The sequence below is a fragment of the Oratosquilla oratoria genome, chromosome 23, assembly GCF_046742065.1.
Source record: "Oratosquilla oratoria isolate Oo_2021 chromosome 23, ASM4674206v1, whole genome shotgun sequence".
Lineage (NCBI taxonomy): Eukaryota > Metazoa > Arthropoda > Malacostraca > Stomatopoda > Squillidae > Oratosquilla > Oratosquilla oratoria.
This window is the reverse complement of record NC_134799.1, coordinates 19053604-19078303: the sequence shown is the minus strand read 5'-3', so window position 1 is coordinate 19078303 and position 24700 is coordinate 19053604. Positions and strand designations below refer to the sequence as shown.

Below are 24700 nucleotides of genomic sequence, written 5' to 3'. Positions count from 1 at the left end.
TATCGCAGATGGATACTAAGAGGTGGAACTTTGACTTCAAACAGGGACGGCCTTTGGAGGGCCGTTACGAGTGGACTGAGATGGAAGGTGAGAAAGTGCCCGAGGCATACCACTTGCAACGGTTGCCCTTCCTTTCGCAGCTCGAGTGTTCATCCCCTTCGTCGGTTATGCCACCGCCGAAACCTACTCCTGCTATTGTGACTTCGACAAAACTTGTTACTCCAAACCCAGTGAAGAGAAAAGACCCCCAGCTGGCGAGCACCACAGACGCGTCTCACCCAATCAAGACCACAACCACCACCACTACCACCACCACTGATCATTCAACCGTCGCCAGTCCCAACCCGCTCTTTCACACCACTTCAACTACTGCTTCATCGACTTCCAAGGCCACAACGAAGACAAGCGACAAGAGTGAGGTAGTGGCGAGAAACTGTGGAGCAAAAGATACCTCGAAATTGCCAGGAGCTTCAAGAATTACCAGACAATCTACAATCACAGGTGAGAAACGAAATGTTTTCTTTACGGTAGGTGGTGAGCGTGTCGACCCATGCCCCTCCCCCATCTTTGTGCACTGAACAAAGTGTTAGTTGTGGGTGGGCTTTATGCAAGTTAATTCTAGTTTTATGTGGATGTACGGCACCTAAGTACATGAGTTTCACATTATATTACAGGTGTTGCACTTCACAGTAAGATGTATGTAAATCATGCATTGTATGGGGGTTATTAAACCCTGTGGTAGAGTTGATGTATTGATATAGTTGGTGGGAACAAGGTTAGAATCGCCAGCATTTTCGAAAACGTACTGTACGATGGTGATGTATATATAGGATTAAGCGATGTTGATGAGATTTTTACATATTGGATGATGGAAGCCCCCCTACGAGTAAAAGTATACAATATGCATAATCATAATGATAATGCCCACGCCATTGTTAGTGATTATAGAACAAATGAAAGGTTTCAGTTGCATCAAGACATTAGAAATTGTGTAAATTATGAGTAGTGTTATTTTGTGGATGAGGTAATTTCACGTGTACATGCTGTGTTGGATTTTTTTTTTAAGAAAGCTGCATTTATTGTAAACTTATGGTTTGTGTATCGTTTTGAATAACGTAGTTTATAAACTCCTAAGTAATGTCACTGGGTGGGTCGTCACCATGTGTAGAAATTGTAAGCATAATTGTAGTGATTGTCGGACGAAGCTTCCCAAATTTCATAAGTGTGTATAATCGAGGTCGCCTTTGCTTTCGGTTATTGTCGGCAACAAAGTAGTGACAGCTAACATATTGCATGGTGGTGATGGTCTTTGATATACGCGTACACACCTGTTGAGTGCAGGCGATCGTTATATTAAAGTGGTTTATAACTTTATTATGTAGTTCTCTGACCTGCAATATCCATAATGTCTCGGATATATATTTATGACATTTACGAATTGTGGGGATAGAGTCGTCCCAGAATGAGGATGGATGTAAAAGTGAAATTTTAATTGGTGCATAATACAAACACTCAATGACCTGATGGCAACTTCAAGTTTTGGTTAGGTGTTCATACAGAAAATTGCATGATGAAGTACGTAACTATCAATGCGGAGAGGGTCAAGGTTTCATTTCTTCCCCGGTTATTATAAATTGCCATTTTGTCCTAGTTTACACACTAGAGCTGTGGATAAATGAGTCACTCTCCTGTCAGGTTTGATCATGTTGATATATTTTTTACGAATTGTAATGTAATTGTGGTTTCTAACATAGTAGTAAAGGAGTTTCCATTTAATAAAATTTCGAGCATCAGACGTTCCTCTGCATGTTTGAGTGATGGAAAATGAAACTTGGAATGAATGCAATACATTTGCAAATATTGAGCATTGATGCATGGAAACAAAAGTTCAACGTCAACATAAACAGTAATTGCTAAACGTTCAGTTATTTTACTTTGTCACTATACCTGGAATCTTTATGGATATTCTTTTTGCAAGTGGATGAAGTATAGGTAGATCAGTACATGAAGGCATAATATTTTAGACATGTGTCAAAGGAAGATCACTGAATTAGACATGACTAAAAGCAGGGACTGCCGGGAAAGTTGTGGAAATGGGAGTAGCTCTAAATGACAGGTCAGTATAGGGTAATCTTCAAATTGTAATGTTATAAAAGTAGAGTGTTGTTATAGTCATGTAATGATAGGGACACAAGAGATTTGTTAATCATTTAGGGATCGCATAATCCAAGTGAGTACTTGGTATCAACTAATGTAGAGATAAGCAGTAAAGAACAACATATTTCATCAAGAAAAAAATGTGCACAAGATGAACTGGAAAGGGTTGCAAAGAAGAAGCCGTTGAAAAGAAGTTACCTTGACCCAACATCTCATCTCATGACGTCATGGCCACGTGATCTCGACATTGAAATATTTTTCTCGCATCGGATCCTGTGACGTCATACTGCTGCGTTATCACGATATATCTTGTTCTGGCTTAGGAAATACAAGCGTTGATGGGCGATACCGCTCATTCCTTTTTCTTTAAGATCGATGGCAGTTATTAATTATCTCCAGTAACTTTTGAGGTGCAGTGTTTATAAGTGGGTTTTGGAAGAGTTTATTTTTTTTTCGGGAACTGGGTTTCGGCGTAGCTTGTCGCTAACATTCGGTGTTTATTTTGTATGGTTGTGGTATCCCCTATGAACAGTATTAACAAATTGTGATCGGCCGGTTTTTGCAGGGTCAAACTGTGCCGTCATTCGTTTCGGTCCTTAACGAGGACAAAAATCGAAACCCACGCAGGCGCTTTGAAACAAGTGTATCACTTCCAGCGTATCCATCTGCATTTGAACTTGCAGCTATCGTCGTTGTTTATTGCGTATTTGGTAGTGTTCTTTTTCTCGTTTGATTATTATTTAGTGTGAAAATGTTCTCAGTTCTGAAGTTACCTAATATCACACTTCCTTGAGCGTATCCAACTGAATTTGAACTTGAGCTATCGTCGTTGAGGCATTTCCTGTTGTTTACTGCGCGTTTGGTAGTCGTCTGATTATTATTTTGTGTGTAAATGTTCTCAATTCTAAAGTTATCAGATAACTTTAAAATTTTAGAGACTAGACTTCACATTAGAATATTATGTCTTAAGTGGCTTTCATTTATTTTCGATATCTAAGATCAATCGAGTAGCTTATCAGGCATTTCCTGAACTCTTGGGGGATCCCTGGCGGCCGACAACATCGTCACGTTGCCCTTCATATCCTTTATGGGATTCGGGAATCATCGCCCGCAAACGGCTTATTCCAAATGTGACATTCGATATTTGCATTTGGTTGATTGTTGGGCATAGTCAAAAAGATCTTGTTCATTTATTTGTTTCCTCCAAGGTTCCCCCTGATGGGCCAGTCACGCTACATTATAATGATTATTTGATTGAGGGTTAATCTAAACTCGAAATAAATAGCTCCTTTTGGCCTCTATTCTACCTCTGCTGCCTCCCTAAACTTTTGTACCGTCTATCCCCACCTTTCGGGGAGATGTTGTAAGGATAGGTACACGGGAAATTAGCGACGAAATGTTTGAGGTAAAAGTGCAATCCTGAATTTGCCTCTTGGACATCTAGGACTCTTGTACTCAGTTTGGATGGTGCCTTTCAAAACGGTTCATTTAGTTGTTCGGGGGTGGTCATTCATGAACATGGGTGCCCTTTTTTAACATTTGCATCGTATAAAGGATTCGAACCCGTGCGTTTGACCCTAGTGGTTGCAAGACCGATCAACCGCTGTACCACAGCGGGTCCAGGATAATTATGAAGTGTATATATATATATATTTGTGTGTAATATTATGTCTGTCTACTGTGTTTTTATCCGGCTGCTTGTAATTGTTGCAGAAAATCTATTAACTGACTGCCCTGGTCGGGAGGTTTCAGGTTGGAACAGTGTTGTGAGAGTATGGGAGTGAGAGGGTCAAGTTGTCACGTGGCAAGGCATTGGCCAATCAGCGGCGAGGCTTGAAACGGGTCGTGCAACACACGCACTTTGCAGCTGCTGCCTGCCTGGTTGGTAATGTTGCGGGGACTTACTTAGCATGCAGAAAGTCGACAGGAACATTTATTATGTTTTTTTTTTTCAATACGTGAGTTCCGATATGGTGTATGTTTATAATGCTTTCATTGTCAGCAAAGTGATTTGTTTTAAAAGCTGTTGGGCATTAGGTAAGGAGAGGATGGGAATAAACTGCCGGGCATTGGGGTGAGGCGGTTATAATCACTAAGGTAGCAGTTGACGCTTGTTGCGCACAGTTGTGATGACGTCAGTGCAAGCTGCAAGGGTGCATGCAATGCCCTTGCATCGTCGTCGGTCGGCCATTGCCGCAGCTGCATGAATAAATGGATTCGACGTCTGTTAAGGTTTGTATACGCGCGTTATGCGAATCAACACTTGCAGATTTTAGAGTATATATTTACGCTCGGTAGCATCTCCCGTGCAAGCCTGCTGCACCTGTTGTAAGTGTTTTACATTTAGAATTAACTTCCTAGTATGTCTCGAGATACTGGAAATTGTAAAGGGAGATTTGGTTCTTTCGTATCGTCCTTTTTCGTTTATTAGTGGAGTTCCTTGTAAATTTAGACCAGCAGTCGCATATGTAACTTGTAGAGTAAAAAAAAAAGTGTGGTCGCAGGCCGGGACAGATGACTACACTTTTCTTCCTGAAATAATATGTGACCCCAGCTCGCACAAGGATTATGTGTGGCCAGACCAGGTCGCGTGTTTTATTTTTAACTACTGTTTATAAGTAAAGCCTCCATGTGTAAGTTTCCGTTTTGATTCAAATTTGTTTCGAGACAGTTAACCACTTCATGTACATTCAGTTAGGATAGGGTAGTGGCGGCCGGAATACAATATATATAGGTGCTTCTCGGTACGACGGCTCTTTCCCTTCGTACGTCAGGATTGTATAACCTTTTCAATTTAGCCATAAGGTCCCCGTGATACCTGGGGTCAGTTTTTTTTCGTGTGCGATTTCCAAACCATTGGTTCATGTAAAATTCTCTGCTACTGAAGTATTTGCACTTCACCCAAATTCCTCTTCAAGATATCTCTAAATCTTTTCGTAATGGCTCGCAAAAATGAGATCTAATTTTCAGAGATGTTCTTGGGATCTTTATAAGACCAACTAAAGTACCTTTTCGGTTGCGCTGCTGTGTTATTGTTGCATCAGCCTCGTTTTATTTTGTATTAATAGCAAGCGCATTTGTGTCTTCCATATGTAAGAATATGCATCTCCAATTCTCCTTTAGTCCAGAGGGTAGGGTTTAAATGTTTTCGTAATTGCCAGTTTCGGCAGTTGACTTGCATATTTGATTCACCCATTCGGCAGTTTGTATTCGGGTTTAGACTAGAACGAGTTTCTTTTTACGAGTTTATTGTAAATTTATGGTTGTTTGGTATTGAGCTGTTTGCAAAAGTTTACTTTCTTACTTTAAACAATTCCTTTCCAGTCTGGTTATAAACTGATTTTGGTTCTCGGGAATTCGCTTGATATGTTTGGTAAAGTCAGCTGTGCAACTCACGAAACTAAATGTTCTCTGTAAGCGTTATGGAATGATTAGTGTTAAATATAGAATCCAGGTTTCTCCCATATTCTTAGAAAATTGTATTATGGGTGATTCGGTCATCGCCTCTCTCTAAAAGACTTCATCCAGATGTATATAAATTGTGTGTTGGAAACCTAGCTGTTGTGTTTTTCGTTCCATTTCGTTAAAGTAAATAACACCATACCCCTCTTGATCTATAGCGCCTATTTTCATGAGAATCACACAATTTTCTACATTTTTATTTGTGAATGCTCGTTCGATTGCGTATACTCTATGATCCTTGTCTGCGTTCCTCGTATTGATTTTGTTGGATTTACCAATTGGGGAATGCATGGATGTTTGGCTAGAAGAAACTCGGTCTACCTAGCCTGCACGCGCGTTCAGACATCTTGCTATCACCACCTAACATTAATTTGATGAATATTTATTGCAATATAATTATACCAGTAATTTTCTGGTAGCAAGTCTAATGTATGGATAATTTTATGTAAAGGAATCGGGTCTATAACTTCATTTTCACCAGAATTATCAATCTCCTGAATTTTGTTAGGCATGGGTTGAATTTCCTATTTGTCGTACGGATTCTACCAGGTTGTGCTCTATGCACTCGAACACGACGTGTTGATCTTTGCCCTTCCCTGAGCACTAGGAACTTCATTAGTGACATTGCATGCTTCCTCTCCATTTGGCCAGGCATTAACGTTCTTCATATGAACAAGACCAGTAGCAAAGTCTTCCTGTTATTGTTTTTTTTTCACCCTCGAACTATCTTGTTTAGTTAAACCCCCTTTATACTTAACTTTTCCAGAATTAATGATTATACACATTTTTGAGTGATAGTGATTAAATTTTCTTTCTCATCTTCCTCTGCACAACTTTTTCCTTGGGCTCGACTACTTCCTTCTCCTCCGCCACACCCTCCGGGAGTTGTGCTCCACGGTTATGGCGGTTGGAGCTGCATTGACCACAGGCTGTTTAAATCTACCTGCCCCCTCGTCTCCTCTCCCACCTCCAAGAGTACGTTTGTGCTCACTACACGCGCGCGCACACACACACACACGAGGGTATGATATATTTGAGACACACACACACACACACACACGAGGGTATGATAAATTTGAGAGTAGGGACGGGATCCAACGAGTGTTACTCCTTTCTTGTATACTACTGTTAGGTGAATACACACACTGCGCTAGTGGAAATGTACAAGCTGGAGAAACGGAGTTTGAAGAGGACAAATGTTTTGACAAGTTGCACAGGGGATGTCGTTTAGGATAGCGTTTTACAAACTGGTTCCCGACCCTTCATTGTGTCGCGACAAAAAAGAAAGGAAATAAAATACGCAAGTGAGAGCAAGGCGGAGGAAGAGGAAAAGATATAATATTATATAGTTTACCTGTTGCTAATATTTGTTCAAAGAAAAAAAAAGTCAATAAGATGATTATTTTCAGGCCAGTTCTTTAGTATTGTTTTTTTTTTTTATCGTTGTGCGTGTCGGTTGTAGCGCCTGGCAATTTTATCTACAGTAGTGACACTTGATTTCCTTGTCCTTCTCTTCTCGGTAACTGACTGGACTAAAAGAGTTGAGGGTGATCAGTGTATATTTTAATCCTATTTCCTTGCCTGGTTCTGCTTATAGTGTATTATATTTTGGGCGGTTAATGCTTCAACGTTTTTCTCCGTGTTACCCTTAACTCGTTTACCACTTCTTTGACTCTACCTCTGTGGTCTGATATTGTTCTTAAGGTTCTGGTTATTTTCGACAGACACTACTTGGCGGTTATCCGTGACTTATTGTGCATATACATTGTGTACACACTAGTATGGTATACTGTAGGTCTTGAGTGTTTCATGCATTGCCTGTTGGCAGGTTTAGTTACATTAAACAAAATTAACCCCTTCCGTGAATGCACATTTTGTTTGTGAATATGGTAAGATCGAGGCGAAATTGTTTTTATGAAGTATTCTGCTTTCTGCCATTTATCTTCATTAACGAATTTGACGCATGTTTACAATTGTAATCAGTGCTGCAGGAAAAAATTGTGTTTCACTCATGTTCGGGAGACTGTCAATACTGATATTGTCTGCTGTGGTGTGGGTGCGTTTAATATGGTGTAGGGACATGCACACAGTGCTGTGGATGCATAAACATCAGCCGTTGCTGTGGCACAAACACCTGCCACACCAGAGTTACAATCAACGCGAACCATTTTAATAGTCATGATTTAGCGAGTAGTTCAGGTAATTAATACAGTGCTAGGTATTGCTGTTCTACGTCAGTATAGATGGTCCGAAGCTGGATATACCTAACTTGTTCTTTAGATACGAATATATCGTGTATTTGTACAGTTTTACGAAAGCCAAAATAAAGGCCCGCGAACTTGGTCTACTACGCTTACTATAGCTGAGCTGTGCCTCTGGGCACGGGAGTTGTACGAAACTGACGAATCGATCGTCGCGTTTTACCCGGATACTACTTCCATTTTTTAGGTTTTCAAGTCGTCATTTGCTCCCTTTATTTATTATTTATTTATTTCTATATAATTGTATTAGAAGTATGTTAACGCTTTTTGGCAATTGAACTTATTTATCACTTTGGCTGCATGCATGCCGGTACAACGAGGGAAAGGTTGAATGTTCGGACAAACTGACGGCTTCGAGTTGTAAGTCAGGAGACTGGTTGGTCGGTCGGTCGGTTGGGTGGAGGTGTATGGATGTTGGAGAGAGGCGGTTGGGAGGTCCACCTTTTTTGGTTAACAAGATCTACGTATGAAGGCTGTGTTGTTTACATGCGACTCTGTCTCTTCGTTGCAGTGAAAAATTTAGTTTCGTAGTTGTGTGGGCATTAGAACGAATTCAACAGAATGAATATGGTAATGGGCATGAACAAATCGGCATTATATACTGCGTTTACTTGCGACATTTGTCAAGCTAAACAACGCTGGTGATTAGAGTCGAGGGACACCGTGCGCCGGTTGATGTTATTCACGCGGGAAGTCATTGTCATTACAACGTAGCAGAATTAAAAAATGGCGATGGGCTGGGTCATTTATCTTGGCTTATGTGGGCATATTCGGTTATGTGGTTATAGAATATGCATTTAGTGTAAATGTACTTTGGTACGTTGGTACTTGGCAGGTTGATTGGGATGTGGACGAGAGTCTGTGCGTAGGTTTGGGGAAGAAAAGGATGTCTTGTGGGAGTCAGTTTTGGTATACTCGACCAGATTGTCGGTCCAAACCGTGGTAATAGTGTCTCAGCCACCGCCAAGCAGTCGGGCTGCGACAACATAGTTATTGTTCAATATACACCACCGGTATATTTGTGCATTGTACAAACTCCTCACGCGCGTACTCAGTGCGTAGCTATCCGTTGCCAGTGTCTCCTCCCAAAATTCCACTATTCTGCCAATCTCCCAGCACCGTGGTTGTGGTAAAAGTACTAATTTCAGCACCAACATATCGCCCGCACGGCGCCACTATCGTTAGCACGGTGACACATTCACCGTCCCAGTCGTCTGTGCCGCATTATCGCAATGTCATGTAGGAACCAATATTTTATGTCACCACCTGTAACAGCAGAGCAACCAAATAGCAAAGGAGTACCAACAAAAATATACATTGCTCACTACCTATTCCGTCACAAGGTCCCAGAGTATCGACATAACATTTACGTCACATTTCGGGACGCAAGTAATGTCAACTGTACCGTTTACACAATCACGTACAATATTCTTGCCTTCGTCAATTCTTCATCACTCCCGCTATCAGGCAGGCGTGTACGTGCGTATGTTGGCTCGTCGTTACACAGCGATAAGCCGTAGTACTATGCCGGCTACTGCGTTGTGGATTTGGACCCTCCCCACGCTCCACTCCCATCCTTATCTCCTCTCCCTCTCTCTTCGTCTCCGCTCTTTTCGGCAAGACACACATTGTGTGTTTGTGATTCACCGTTGTCTTGGATCACTAGTTGGACTCGTGATGAACAGCTCCCATGCGAATGACAGCTCATGGATCGTATAGGGCCCGATCTATGGTGCTGTGACCTTGTGCACCCGCCCATGAACTCCTTGCCTACCAAAATTTTAGTGCTAACTCGCAATATAGCATGCATTTTCGGCCCCTGGTGGGACTAGAATTCAGATCATTGAACTACCGGTCGAAAGAATCATTGCATCGTCGAGCCATATGTTTTTGGTATGTATGTACACTCTTCCCTTTTTCTCAATTTTTTTGCACTGCAGTCTTCAGTCTACATTTACCCGACCCATATTTGTTGCAATAACTTACCTTGTCTGCAGGGAACTTGTCCAGATATTTTCACAGTTCCTATACGAGTGGTGGTGGTCATGGCTGACTGTTTAGGCGGGAAATTTGTTGCAAGGAGCAGTACGGGGACTGGTCATGGCAGTCAGTTGAGCTTCACGCTTTACAGTAGTGCTGCTGCTGTCGTAGAAATAGAACGGAGATTAGAATGATGCAGCCCCTACTAACAGTGGTAGTAGTAAAACATGTGCCATTTTTTTCTTAATTGATTGGCTCTATCCAGAACTTCATTTTGGAGATGTATTTTGTTTATCATTTTTATATGAACATTAACCTAGCCATTGTAATCTGGAGCGGAGAAATAAATTGTGCTATCCTGGTAAATATGTAAAATGAACATATTGAAGGCACACACACACACACACACACACACACACACACACACACACACACACACACACACACACACACACACACACACACAGCAACAGCAACAACAACTTTTAACCCTCTCCTTACGCCCCCATAATCTATTTAGGGTGCATTGCCCCTTACCCGTACTAATGTGATGAGATAAGTTTTGTTCACTGGTCGCATATGCATCGTTGAAAGTACTCGTACATACACTCCTTCTCTTTCTGCTGTGTTTGCGTGTGTTGGGTGATTTTTTTCTGATGTTCAATAAGAATTCCCAGAAGTACCCGATTTCGTCATTTTTTCGATGGTATGATTATATGATCCTCACGGTATATGGTGCTATCACCTTAGGAATTGATAAGAAACATGGGACTGGGGCAGTATTTATGTAAGAATTTTACGTAGGTGAAAAACCAAAGACCAGTGTATTGTAAATGCACATTGACCGATATTATAACTGACTTTTGTTGTAGCTAGAAGTAAACTATACCATGTGTGTTTTTTGCTTGATTAATATTTGCATTAAGTATAACTCGGTGCTACATTCAGTTAAAATTGTAAACCTATATGTTAAACCATGTTATTGGCGTTTGTATTGTGTACCTTAAGTATATGTCGTGCTGCCATTTTCCGTTATAAGGACTTGAATGAATAGGCGACCATAAAAACTGTTTCAGAAGTAATTAAGGAAAGGTGGATTGTGTTTAGTAATATCTCAAATGGCAAAATCATAAAAGCACGCTTTTGGCAGTAGTCTGCAACTCCCACCACGGGTGAGTGATTTTCCCAGAAAGTTTTTCGTGTGTGAAAGAATAATAATAATTACTTCCTCTTCCTTCCTATCTACCACCCATCAAATTCTGTCAACTTGTTATTCAAATTTGTTCCAATATATATGTGTGTATATATGTATATATATATATATATATATTTATATATATTTATATTTCGTCTGTATGAAGGGCAGTGTCCGGCTCCTCCCATCTTTTACTATTAGCCGGTGATACACACTAATGCAACCCTAGAGATCCATGGGAGGGCCCGGGAGCCGTTTCTGTTTGTTGTGGAGCTGCAAGTTTCCTGTCCCTGTTCCATTTGGGTCTTCCTGCCGCCGTTTGTGCTCTACTTCTCATTTCTTCAGCTTCTGTCTCATTCCTATCCCAGTTTTCTTTTCCCATCTTGGCTAACCCCTCTCTTTCTCCACTCTCCCTGCATGTCTTATACACGGGTATGATCGACACGCTGACTGTCCAAAGCGCAGTTGGTGGATTTACGCCTTCGCTCTTGCTTTTGGTTTTACGCGCGCTCACACGCAACGACGCAGGAGCATATGCACACCCACGTATACTCGTGTGTCGTAGCACGTGAGGGCGGGACTGTGCGATGCGAGGATGTTCTTCAAGCGCGGGCGACCCCGGTTCCCAAGGCCTCGTACAATCGGGCACTTTTGAGTGCGACAGTGGCCACGGCATTCGGACCCCAGTGACGGAGGACGGCATCCACGGTGCGAACAAGGGGAGGGGATGAGGGGCTGTTGCAGCTAAGACGACGCACAGATGGGATTGACAGGATCGCAGTAGGACCAACCGGGTTGACGTAATATGCTGCCCTCCGCATTTGGGACGCTCTGTAACACGCCCGGGTCTGTTGAAGATATGACTTGGCTTTGTCCATACATCACCTCTGTAAACAGAAAGGGAATCTTCCTCAAGGTTGCATTGTAGGAAGGCGCGCCCTTCTTTCAGTCACATTAGTTGCAAAGTGCGCGCGCATCCATGGTACCTTGCTGTTCTCGGTTGCAACGACTCGTAATTCCCAACCCTCTCTTCCTTCCTTCCTTTCCCATCATGAGCCCCACCTCTTGAATATTTTTCTCTACGTTTCTTCCGATTTCGAATTCACACCCCTTCCTTCTTATCGACTTCTGTCGTCTTCCTTTTTCTTCGCCATTTCCCGCCAGTTTTTCAAATCTCGTCATTCACTTTCCCCCGTTTTCATTAATTTGGGTTGCGTTGAACGGTATTCTCTTCCTTTTGCTTATTCATTCTACTCCCAGCTGACTTCCGCCCACACGATATTTTTACGTGAGAGACGGAGATTAAATCCACATGTATGTTTGTATCAGGAACCGAAGTGGCGCATTGTATTCTCTGCAACTGTTACGACTGGTGTGATCGATTATACATTAAATATGCGCGTAACTGACGAAGATGATGACATTAGGTAAATTAAGTACAAAATTCTTCGCCCATTCTTTTTTATCGTACTTCACTTTAGTCGTAGTTTTCTAATCACATTTTTTTCAGTTTCACATTCGAAGAGAGATCCAGTTATTCGAACCCAATTTCACAACGATTAATATTTTCAATTGCTATTACAAAATCATCGTCATAGCCGTTGTAACTATTACATCAGTGGATTCCTCAGGTTGGCATCCTGTTTCAGCGTACAGACTGCAGGGAAAAATGCAAGGATGGATTACCTTACAAGTGTGCATGCGAACCGGCGATGTGTGGTGTAAAAGCGCTGTAGTTGATTTCCTTTATATAATTGAAACGCTACGTTTGTTTCGTGTGGCGTGGGTTGGGGTACAACGTGACTAGAGTCAAGTTCGACGTAATAGAAGCATAGTACTACAGACCCTTATCACTTGGCACACTACGAGTGGGGCGATACACGCGGCCAGTCAAATTTGGAGCATTTGAAGGGGTTATTGTAGTGGATGTAGCGGTATTGGTTGTAGATGTAGTGGGAGCAGTTGTATAGATACCTGTTAAAATTGTAGAGTGCAGAGGCTATGGACTCCTGTGCGTGTATACACGTGCGCATTGTACAGCAGTGTATGCTGGTTGATGACGTCGCCGTGTGCTGTGACCATGAGATGAGTGCGTAGGTACGGATGATGCGCGCGTAAGGTTGAATTCATGATGGGGGTGTTTGGATAGGATCGGAGGTTTGTGTGTGTGTGAGAGTGTATGCCTACATGCATGGATACATATGTCTATTTTTAGAGTCGTGGGAAACGTTTGTTAGCGGTGGGGGGGCCTTGTATGTATTGGGATTTCAATGGATGTGTGTGTGTGTATATATATATATATATATATATATATATATATATATATATATATATATGTGTGTGTGTGTGTGTGTATGTGTGTGTGTGTGTGAGGGTCAGGTTCAGATAAATCTATTGGAAAGTTGTAAGCTATCGTACACAAATGGTGTCATCCATGTTGTGATTTGAAATTGGTGAGAAAACGTGGGCGTAGATTGATTTTAAGTGTAGCGACTAGTGTGGCATGTACTCGTAGTTTGTTTGATCATGGGTTGAAAAATAAGGCTTGGCGAAATTAGTAGGGGCATATGTTGCGGACGTAACTGCAAATAAAAATTTCCCCCTTCGCATGCGAGTTCCCGACTAGAGCCCACACCATGTGGGCCAGCCATAGGGTTGCGCCCAACCGCGACACCGCGCCATGCTTATGCAGAAGGGCGTATATTAGGTTGTACAGGAGCTTCCGCGGAAACCCGACACTCCCAAATTTGTCAACGAAGCCGCATCGACCCTGGTGACGTCAGTGTTCCCAAGGGAATTGCTTGAACAGTCTGGTGGATGGCTCTGCTCGTGTGGTCAAAAGACACCTTTGGGGTGGGTCGATTGAGACGCGGTTGGTGGGCATGTTTTACGGCCATAGGAGTCAAGTGTGCGCAATAAACGGTGCTGTGATTGATTTTGATATTGACTAGAATTATGGCGTAAGATACAATTTTCAGTGAAATTTCATTGACTAAAGTAGTTTCCTGTATTCATGCTCCTCTTGTCAATGTGCAACTTTCTCGTCGTCCCCAAGGGGGGGCCGCAGAGGTGGATAAAATAGCCTGGCGGCAGCTAGAATAGAAGTACAGTAAGGCACGGAGGGGTCAATCCAGATAATGTACTAGTATGCCCCTTTCGTTACTGAGGAAGTTCCATGGCAGCCTGAATACATGTTTCTTCTGTCATTCGTTATTTCTAGCTCGTTTTGATCCTGTGCATGAAGTGGAATATTATCCTGTGTTATACCTAGGGAGTTGGTGAATTAGGACAACCTTTTTCAGTTTCTGTTTAGGAAATATTTGCTATACTTCGCATACATTAAGAATTTGACACTGACACGTACGGGTATCACGTAACTTCTTGTGGGTGTTCTGAATCCTTCGATGACCGAGTATTCCAACTTTACTTTGACACTACCTATGCCATTCGGTACAATCCCTCATTGCAGATGAATGTTGTAGTTTATTAACCCTAAATATGCAGAACTTTTTTATTTTATTTATTTTTGTGGGAACGGAAGTACAGTAAAGCTCCTTGACGCAGTTGTGCATTGACGTTACCCGCCCCAACCTACCTCGACTGCTTCTCGTCACACCTCTTGTGGGGACGAGGTGACCTTCTTTACCCCTTGGCGAGTTGCTCCCTTCCCACGCCATTACCTTCGCCTTCTTGGTGCCCCTATCATTTCTCCTCCTCTTCCTCCTCCTTCCCTTCATATCAATAACTTTATGTGAATGAAATCCTGCGGAAATTGTAATAAAGTCACTTTAGAGTTTTTCTGTGGTTGACAGTGTCTGGGGGGACCGGTTTCCCAGAAATGTCGGTATATAATGGATGATATTAAGTGATTCGGCCCTAGTGTTCGTGAACCATGTCTATCTGCGAATGTAGGTGCCGTAGCAGAATGGACAGACCCTGGGACCCCATCTACTCTTGTTAATTTAAGCTACCCCGAGTTTACCATGGTAGATTGTACCAGGAACAAGTTTATGGTTCGGATGGTAATGAAGCGCTCAAGGAAAATTACAGGGTAGATATACATTATATAGTTTTTTGTGGCAAGCGAGGTTTCGAATATATTCACGGTATCCTGATCTAACCCTGTTCCCCCTAGACGTATTGAAGTAATTTCGATTACTTCAAAATCAGTTTTATGTGCCGAGGTGCAAAAGGGGTTTTATATGAAGTTGTGGTAAGCCTAGAGCGCGTATGACGGAAGTCAGGCATGTGTGCGAGTTACCCGAGGTTGATTGATGTGGCCTTAGAGGGTTCGACGTCAGTAGTTGGTCGTGGTGGTCCACAACAGGGTAATATTGTGTCATGCTAAGAACAGAATATAATTTGTAAGTATAAGTGAAAGACTAAAGTTGTGTAAGTGCACATAATACAGATTAGACAAGGACCAAGAGGGTAGATGTGTACTGTATACATATTAACTAGGGACCAGAGGAAGAGAATGTTGAGTTGACCCTTCCCCCACACGCACATACCTTTCCCTTTCTTTCTCTGCGCCAACGTGCAACCACACTTCCTTTCAAAAGTAGTGTTCTTTTCGTGTAATCAGTATCTTTCAGATCCATAGCTTGGAGGAAAAATGTGTGTGTTTGTGTGTGGAGAGGGGGGTGAATGTGTTAATCATTATTAGAAATGCTAGTCACTACCATCATCCATTCTACTGTGGTCACCACACCTCCATCACCGTCGCCACCCACTTCCAGCCCTTCTCAATGCGCCGTTGAGAGGTGAGGGATTTGATTGCTGGCGTAAGATGGCGCGACGCCGTTGAACAAGAAGACTTCCTCGTCCCTGTGAATGGGCGTCATAAGGTCGATGGGGAACTCCCATTTGAGCCCTCGAGCTTTCCGGATGGTTTACGGCGTCTGCAGGCGTCACAGCCAGAACCAGTAGGGACAAGACGTTTGTTCGAGGTTACCTTGTGACCGCGGTGAGGGCTGGCTGTTGACGGGTCACGTGTCTCAGGACGTACGGTCGGCGACCCCCATCGCCGCCCGAGGAGAGTAGGCTATTTGTTATGTAGTATATCTTGCCCTATATAGGCTACTTCGAAAGCGTATTCGCAGGTATAAATTTTCTCCTCGTTTCATCCCCCTCTTATGCACTCCCTCTTACTCAGCTTGTGTTACTTCGCAACTCCACTTTTCCGTTGAATTTTATTTTCAGTTTCTTCCTATCACATTTCCGTATATTGTTTCAGCACCACCGTCTTTGCCCAACGCTTTGACAATTCCTCTCGTATTTATCTACAACCGTTCTCCACTGCCTTCCTTTTCTCTACCTGGTCTGGGCATGTCCATCTCCCTTCACCTCCCCTCCCTCACGCCCTAATACAGTGTCTCGTATAGAAACCCTTTCCAGATCTCCTAAGCTCTGGAAACAAAATGACACAGGAAAGTATTCTGAGGCTAATGTTGTTTGAAAGAAAATTAGTATAAATTGAGGATATCAAAGGAATGGAGAGGAAGCCAACGACACGAGCCCATTGTGCTTCCACTTCATCTTCTCGGGTATGCACACTCGGCACAGCTATGCATCGAGTCCCAATTCTTTGGCCTGCATGGTCTCTTAGAGGATGTCTGTAGTTCAGAGCATATAATTGTTGACATCCCCATCATCCCATGCGCACACCTAGCCAAGGGATGAATTATACTATGATATTTTTCAGTGCAGATAAGGTTTTACTTGAACTAAGGGAAAACTCGCCCCATAATATACTGTCTCAGTCGTGCGCACTCGACAAGATAAATGCAACTAAGTAAACCTTGGGTGAGGACGTCTATCGTCCAACATCGTTAGGGGGTGAGCGGTTGTGGTACAGACTACTTGCACATAATTGGATAAATTTTACATTATAATTTTTAAGATACCTTGTATATTCACCAGCTGGGTGACCTTAATGCTATTGAAGTGCTTACCCATATAGTTAGAAATTGCAATGAGTTGAACATGTAGAAAATTAGAAAGACGAGGTGGTACAGATATTGTTTCGATCCTGTAACACGGCAAGTAAAATAGTCAAGTGTGGTAGATCGATATTCAAGTACTTACAGTTTTCTTTTTTGTTTTGCAGGCTTCATGAAGATCCGAAAGAGACCAGCCTCTTCATCTTCCTCACTGAAGTTGGATAACGAACCACCACCGGCCCTGGTCAAAAAAGCTAAAACGAGCGCCAGCGATTCAGCTTCCAGTTGAGGATTTCAGTCTCCTAGTGGCTTGGATGCTGGCCCTCGGCGTCGCCATTGCTGATCCTCGCAGAGTTTGTTGGCGGGGCTGAACGTGCCTTCAGCATCCAAGTCCCACTAAGAAGAATGAAACCAAGAAGTTTCCCCCCCGTCTTTCCCGGATTGTTGTTAGCGTTGTTGTTGTTGTTTTGTTATTTCTATGTTGTTGTGTAAATGTGGTTCCGGAATGCGCGACTCCTGTTTACTTGTATCGCCATTACTACGAGGCTACGCCACCACGCCAACCCGCCGCATACATCAGAAGGACCAGATGGCACGGAAGTTCATTAAGAGATGGAGGGTGACCCCGCTGACAATAACGAAAATATTTCGGTCTTCGGCGGCAGCGGGGGTGTGCATTTGTAAGTGTGTGTAGGGCGTTGAGTTGGCGGAACAAGTTGTGGCAAATTGGACTAGACGGCAAGGAACAGTGAGTGTATCTACCGAAGTACACCCGCACTTTTCTCGCTGCACCCCACCCCTATTTAGGCTCTCGAAAAGGTTTGACCCTGATAGCATTGTTGAACACTGGAGACGGGACAGGGCATGGATCGAGAGAAGTACCATGGGAGTGGAGGAAGTAGAAGGGTGTACATGAAGAACACGTATCATATATCCAATGTTTGTTGCAAACGCTAGTGCCCAACAGTTTGAAACGCTAAATGCCGCCTCCGTTGCCGTAGCCACAGTCAGGCTACAGTGGGTTGGGTAACTTCGGGGCTACTCTTGCTAAAACTGCCATCACTATTATCACCGTCGCCATCTTGGATGCCACGTTGACAACGACGATGACGACGACCACGACGATATCGTGTGGCTGCTTTCCAACGAGGCCTGGTTCAACAAAACATGATCTCATTCCCAGTTTTCTTAAGTTTGTAAATACTTACTGTATTTATTTGTTTAGTATGATTTTTCGCAAATGTTATGTAAAGTAAAGAAAAGCAGCTAGCTGGTCGTAGAGGTGATGGTTCTGCTGGAGCAGCTGATCCAGTGATATTCTCCTGTGACAGCTGACCTCTTGATAGTATCTCCATGTATAGCTAGTCCTTGCAGCACAAGTACAGCAGGAAAATGCTACACTTTATCCCCAATAATACAGTTTGCCCATCCAAAGAAACGTTTCAAGTCGAGCAAAAGGGAGGGGAATTGGTCTTTCAATTTTGTACTCCAGAGTAGTTTGTTCTGTTATCAACTACAAGCAGTTGTTAACTGTAGGCTTCTGGAAAAGATTTGTTGCTGCATAATGCAGACAGCTGGTAATTGCAGATTTGCTCTAATGGAACAACAGTTACCTGTCCCATTCTTGTGTATACAGAGAGAATTGCTCGTCACCTGTGTGTGGCAACCAGTGTCAGATCTCAATATGACTATTAATTGAACAGTCCCCAAAAAGTGTGTTCCGTTCTAGATGTCATTGTAACATTGACAGTACAAAATTTCTTTAGCTATTTATATATATTTTTTCTTTTTCAATTTATTGTCATTAACTTTGGCAGCCAAGGCGACAATAAAATATACTGTTATATATGTGTATCTACATACATTTGTGCAAGTGATTTGCATGTGTTAGTGTATGCATGTTGTTTCAACATTGTCTTACAATGCTAAGCTCTATGCAAGCTTAGTTAAAAGGATGCACAGTGTGTGTCTACTTCAGACATGAACATGAATCCTACAATAGCTGATTGAGTGCCCCAGTTGCATTGCAAGTGATGAGTGTATTTTGGGGACAGTTTGTTGTGGTGGGTTGGTCAATGTACATGTGCTAATTGTGCAAGTTTCATAACACTCGTAAGCAAGTGCGTCTGTCTTTAAGGAAACCTTCCCACCGGTAATTGAAGCTGGAATAAACTGTTCCCCAGCATTACCTGTACATGGCACATGCTCAGATTGTGGTGCCTTGGACTTACTCATCATGCTCATTAACCATGCCACACAGCAGGCTATCACCAGAAATTGACTTACGAATATTCAGCTGCCTATCATACAGGTACCTTTGATGCATCAGATAAGTATTGGGCACCCAATGGCACCAGAAAGCACTGGCTGTGATTCACTGGTCTTACAGTGACTTAAATGCATTGCCTGATGGCCCATGCTCAGTGGCTAATGTCATTGGGAACATGCTCTGATGCAGTACATGTGACTATGCACAGATATTTGTGTAATGCAGTAATTGAGTCACTGCATGCTATAGGGTGTGTGGCATGGTTAACAAGCTGCTCAAGTCCTTGGTTGTGCTTACCATGTTTATACTCATTGCTCAGTCGTGGCCCCACTGTCTCGACACACGATAGGCATAGCATGGGCTGACTTACAGCCTTTCCTTTTGGCATTTCCAGCTTCCCATGTTAACATCTCCAGCCCTTAACCTTCTTAACTTCAGCTTCCTAATATTAACTCTCCTGCCTCCCACCATGCCACTATGTACAGTAAGCTTCCCACCATGCCCATTCTATCTTAACACCATAGCCTATGTAACCTATTGTCCAAACTTCCAAACCCATTATTAATTTCTTTCACTGGCCTTGTCAACACAGTAGTACAGCTAGTGTACAGATATTGTTGGGTCATATGTCTGTTTTATACACCTGAGTAGACTGGTCATTGAGAACCCACTTTGGGTAGGCCACCCTCGGCAGTTTAAAATAATTTGGCAATAACCCCCCCCTACAAAAAAAATAAAGTGAAGCATGACACTGTGTTGAAAGGTTCAAACTGCCCATATCTTTTGCTTTTTGAATTTCACAGATCAGTTGGGAGAACTTGCAGGGTGGTGTGCATCTACCCAATATTCAGCTTGTAGTTTCAACATTCCCTTAACCCCAATCGTAGGTGCCAACAACTTCGCCTTCATCCTGCAGGTACCAATCCCTTCACATATGTAGAGGTATGAGGTGATAGACTCCAGATCGGGCCACGGCGTACAAACCCTGTTGTTCGAGTACAAAGGAAACTAGGAATTTATTGATCTCATTGTTGTCGTATAAACTACACTTGACCACTTGTTGCTCAACACACAATTGTATGTGACCCGCACCCTTTCACCCTGCTCGGGCCTGTTTTCTCCTCAGCACATTTCCCACCTCTACCCTTCACCCCCTATCCCTTTTAAGGAAAAGTTCATGTGTTGTAGTTTTTTGGGAGTTGTTTTTGGAGGGACATTGCTGTAGATAGTGCCTGTAGCAATAGGCTCTGTCCCAAACATGCATATGTAAGTATTGTTGAAGTTTGGGCTTTGTTAAAAGCCCAGTTCACCAGTCCCATTGGGCTGTAGCTGCCTTCTGGAAAGGAAACGAGACAAAGATTCTGTATGCCAGAACTCAATCCATACCCTTAGTTCTTGGCTACAACTGCATATCTGTTGCCTTGTTAACTTTCCTCCATCCCCTGGACTTTATTTGTACTTAGTTTGGACTGTTTCCTCATGGCTACTGCTTCAACTGTAGATATCAACTTGTATAGCTGACTATACCCAACTGTAGCAGCAGTTGCTGTCATGGGTGTGCAATGGACTAGGAGGTGTGCATTTGTTCATGGGAAGACACAATTGTAAGGTTTGATTTGCATAAAAACCTGAGCCTTTTGAGTTGATCACAAAGAGAACAAATTTGTCTTGATTTCATTTCAGTAATCATTACTACACTGCTGTCAAATTATAGTTCTTCCCAATATATCTGAATTTAGGGCATTATTTTGTCATACTTTTGAGTATGTTTAGGATGAAGAATTAGGCATATTATTCAAACATCAACAATGGGTAAGAGGTGGTCCTGCAAGACAGATGGTACATCCACCTCTACACCAGATGGTACATCTCTAAAGGGATGCCATTGTCTCAGGACTGTGCTCATGATCTCTTATTTACTTACTTGTCCACCTTTTCACATAAAGAGATAACATTTGGTGACAGCTTCCCAATTGCTACCACTACTAGAAACCAGTGATAGATATAGTTCTAGATTAATACAACACAGAGAGATCTATAAGAGGCCCAAGGACTGTTGCTAACTTTTATGGGACTCGAGGCTCCCAGTCCTTGAAATTTCAGACAGCAGTTATTATCAATATTATTGTTATTAGGGCTGAAAATTTAATTTGAAATAGTGAAATTCCAACACTTGAACTATATTCATGACCAACATTTTGGTGAATCCATGTTGCCTTGAATCATGTAGTAATAAAGTTTTTCTAACTGGAATACCATTAGCTGGTATTGATCCTTGGGCCCTATCTGGGAAGAAATTGGAGGGCTGTTTCTGTATCAGGCTTGATAGTAGGTGAGCAGTTGTAAGTTGTCACTTCTTGTGTGAAAAGGTGGAGGAAATGTATTCCTGTCCAGAGACTATTTTTTTCTCCTCCAAATAGAAGGTAGATGTTACAAGATTAAGACCACGTCTTGCAGTGCCACCATGAGCTGGTACCCATACTTGGTTTACATTTCAGATAACCCAAAGAAATGAAATTTTGGGAGTAGAAATCCTCTGTAAAGCTTGAATTAAGAAAAGTTGTTAGCCATTCCAGCCAAACACATGATCCTGACTCTGACCCAGAGTGGGATCATCCTTCCTGTTTTCCTACCACTCCTGGTTCAGTCACTGCTCCATATGGCATGGCAGCTGCTTTGACTATGACCTGTAGCTCGTTCTTCTTGGCTTGCTTCCATATACATACAGTAGTCTGTAGTAATTGTGGAACATGTAGATCTTCAGCTTTTAATCTCTGGCTCTCCATTTCTGCCCACATGCAGGTTGGTCTTGTTACTGTTTACAAAGGCTCCACCTGCCACCCCCAAGAAACAAAGACATTGCAGGAACGGACAGATCAGATGGAGGCTATACCTTAGTATTACCACTGGATAGGCAGCTTTGCACCTTCTCGGTTGTATAAATTCCTTAAGGTCTATTGCTGTGGTATATTTGATCCCAAGGGAAGTTTATCAGTGTAACATAACCACAAATTTCATCTTGGGCATCTTGACTTGTGAAAGGGAGTTGCCATCAGTGGTAGGCTAATCCAGCTCTACTAAGTGTAAGGGTACTTTTCTTGATCTGTGTGTATTAAAAGAACTACAAGATTCCTTCCCATTTTGAAGCCTACCCTTGTAGGGAAAAAAAAAATGCTCAGTTCTACCCCTACCTCCCTCTTTGCTATCTTCCCATTCCTTATCTTTTACCATACACTAAGTTGTTTTCTTCCCAGACCAGTAGTATTTTCAGTCATACCAAAACTCGTACCCTCTCCCCCCCTCCCCCCGTGTGCCAGAAACACCTTTTGAATACTCCTGAAAATTTACATGTCCATATTCGTATTTTACTCCGCTCTTACCTTTTTCCTCCATGTACTTCATACATGCATATTCGGTATTCCATACACCATATGGAAGAATTATTCATAGACAATGTTCATTGTTATTTTCAGAGTTAAACGCGAGATAATTGATTCTACCTAGTATTTTGCTGAAGGGGCTTGTTAATCTAATGTCATGTGGATTGGCTACCCCATTCATGGAAGAAAGTGCTGTAGATGAAATGTGTATTACTGTTGTAATTACTATTAAAGATGAATTTTATGAAGGTGCGAGACATTTTTCCCAACTTGCTCAAGTTGTCGTCAGTGTCGGTGTCCTGTGCCATCGCCAGATTTCACCAACATTACAGTGATTTCCTTGATTTTCAATCCATCCACCCTTTGTTCCTGCCCTGTTTGTCTTGCTTTGTAGGGATCATTATTTTCAAAGACCCTTTCAATTCTACTCAATCTTCTCGTCCCCGTTAGTGACTTGTCTTACACAACAGCATTGATCGGTATGTGCATTAGAAATCTTGTATTAATTGGCTCTTGCATAATCTTCGCCTCCCCCCCCCCCCTCTCTCTCTCTCTCTCTCTCTCTCTCTCTCTCTCTCTCTCTCTCTCTCTCTCTCTCTCTCTCTCTCTCTCTCTCTCTCTCTCTCTCTCTCTCTCTATCTCTATCTCTATTTCTCTCTTCACCTGACTTCTTTGCCCCTTTCACTTTCCTGTCAAAATGGTTAACAGTACAACATTTTAATTCCATGTCTGAACTTCGAGTACTTCTGTCGGATACAAAAAGGGCGTAATGAATGGTGGAAGGCGATGGAGCAACCGCACTAACGATTAGTGAAGCTATTATAAGAGTGCGGGCATCATTAAACAAAACTTTAGAATGGCTGCGGGGACCGTTATTGTTGATTTTAGGTGTCCTAGGCCCGCTTTACACGCACAGCTTTAACTGACAGTTCTGCCTGAACATAGTGTGAAACGACAAAAATGGAAATGTAAGGACCATTTCTCTTTCAGTTTCGGCGTTCATGCTTACCTGTTAGTTAAAGCTGTGCGCTTGAAAACAGACCTAATATTGCAGTGTGCTTCGCTGATGTCAGATGTAGAAACAATTGGTTTTGTATTAAGGTTGAGTCTTTCGCAGTTCATCTGGACCCCGTAAGACCTGTTTCCGATTGTGTGCTGTACGACCATCACTGGTAATACAAGTAAGGTTAGTACTTGTATTACTAGTATTTGTGTTTTCAGCATACGACCAGTACTGAACGTGAATGTTAATTGGTTTACATTAAAAGAGTATCTCATGCCCGATTGGCTTTAGTGCAATAAGTACCTGGATCCTCCCCACCCAGGGAGCCGGCAATCAAGTGTTCTGATTGTGTAGCAGAACAGTTGCCCACGACTGTTTGGTGGAGGCCTGGAAAGCTGCCTTTTCTGCAGCTATCTACTGCTAAAACAAGTGCTCTGTGCATTGCCATGGGCGAGTTAGCGGGCCCACCCGTGGCTACACTTGATCTCATTGAACTGTAGTTGGATTTGTAGTAATATATGTCTATATGTAAATAAGAGTATTGCACCTCCCCCAAAATTACGCAGACGAAATTATTGTATATAGACCACCAGGATTAAATGGTCGAAAGAAAATTTGTTTCATTGTCCTCTAACTTCTCTGTCGGAATAATACTTGCAGGGGATTTGGATTTGTGGCCAACTCTAGCCTAAGGCAGTCTCAAGGCAGGATTCAGAAGCAGGCTGAAAGCTGCCTCGCTATCTCCACGTACTCTCCTCGGGTTAGGGTACGTGGGCAGAGAAAGCTGGTTTTCTCACGCGAACAACCGTGATCGACCAGATGTCCGTGATGGAGGAAATGGTAATTTTGATGGGAGAAATGTTAATGGGGCATTGAATGTCAATGAAGGACCAAATAATAATATAGAGCAAGGTATAAATAAAAAACAAAATGATAATGCAAGACATGATATTGAAACTCAAAATGTGTTAAAAAGAAATAATCAAGTTTCTTAAAACCATGTACTTCAATGCTCGTAGTATTAGGAACAAATTTCAAGAAATACAGGCGT

The 24700-nt window shown here is 42.5% G+C and overlaps 1 protein-coding gene across 1 annotated transcript in view; it reads left to right on the top strand.

The window, feature by feature from the left end:
* The window catches only part of LOC143038002 (uncharacterized), a 24731-nt gene extending 468 nt beyond the window's left edge, over positions 1 to 24263 (top strand). Inside the window, exons 1-2 of the mRNA XM_076206811.1 lie at positions 1 to 501; positions 17165 to 24263. The exon at positions 1 to 501 is cut by the window's left edge and continues 468 nt beyond it. Coding sequence (XP_076062926.1) covers positions 1 to 501; positions 17165 to 17286 — 623 coding nt within the window. The 3' untranslated portion in view covers positions 17287 to 24263. The remainder of the gene's footprint in view (positions 502 to 17164) is intronic.
* The last annotated feature ends 437 nt before the right edge of the window (positions 24264 to 24700 follow it).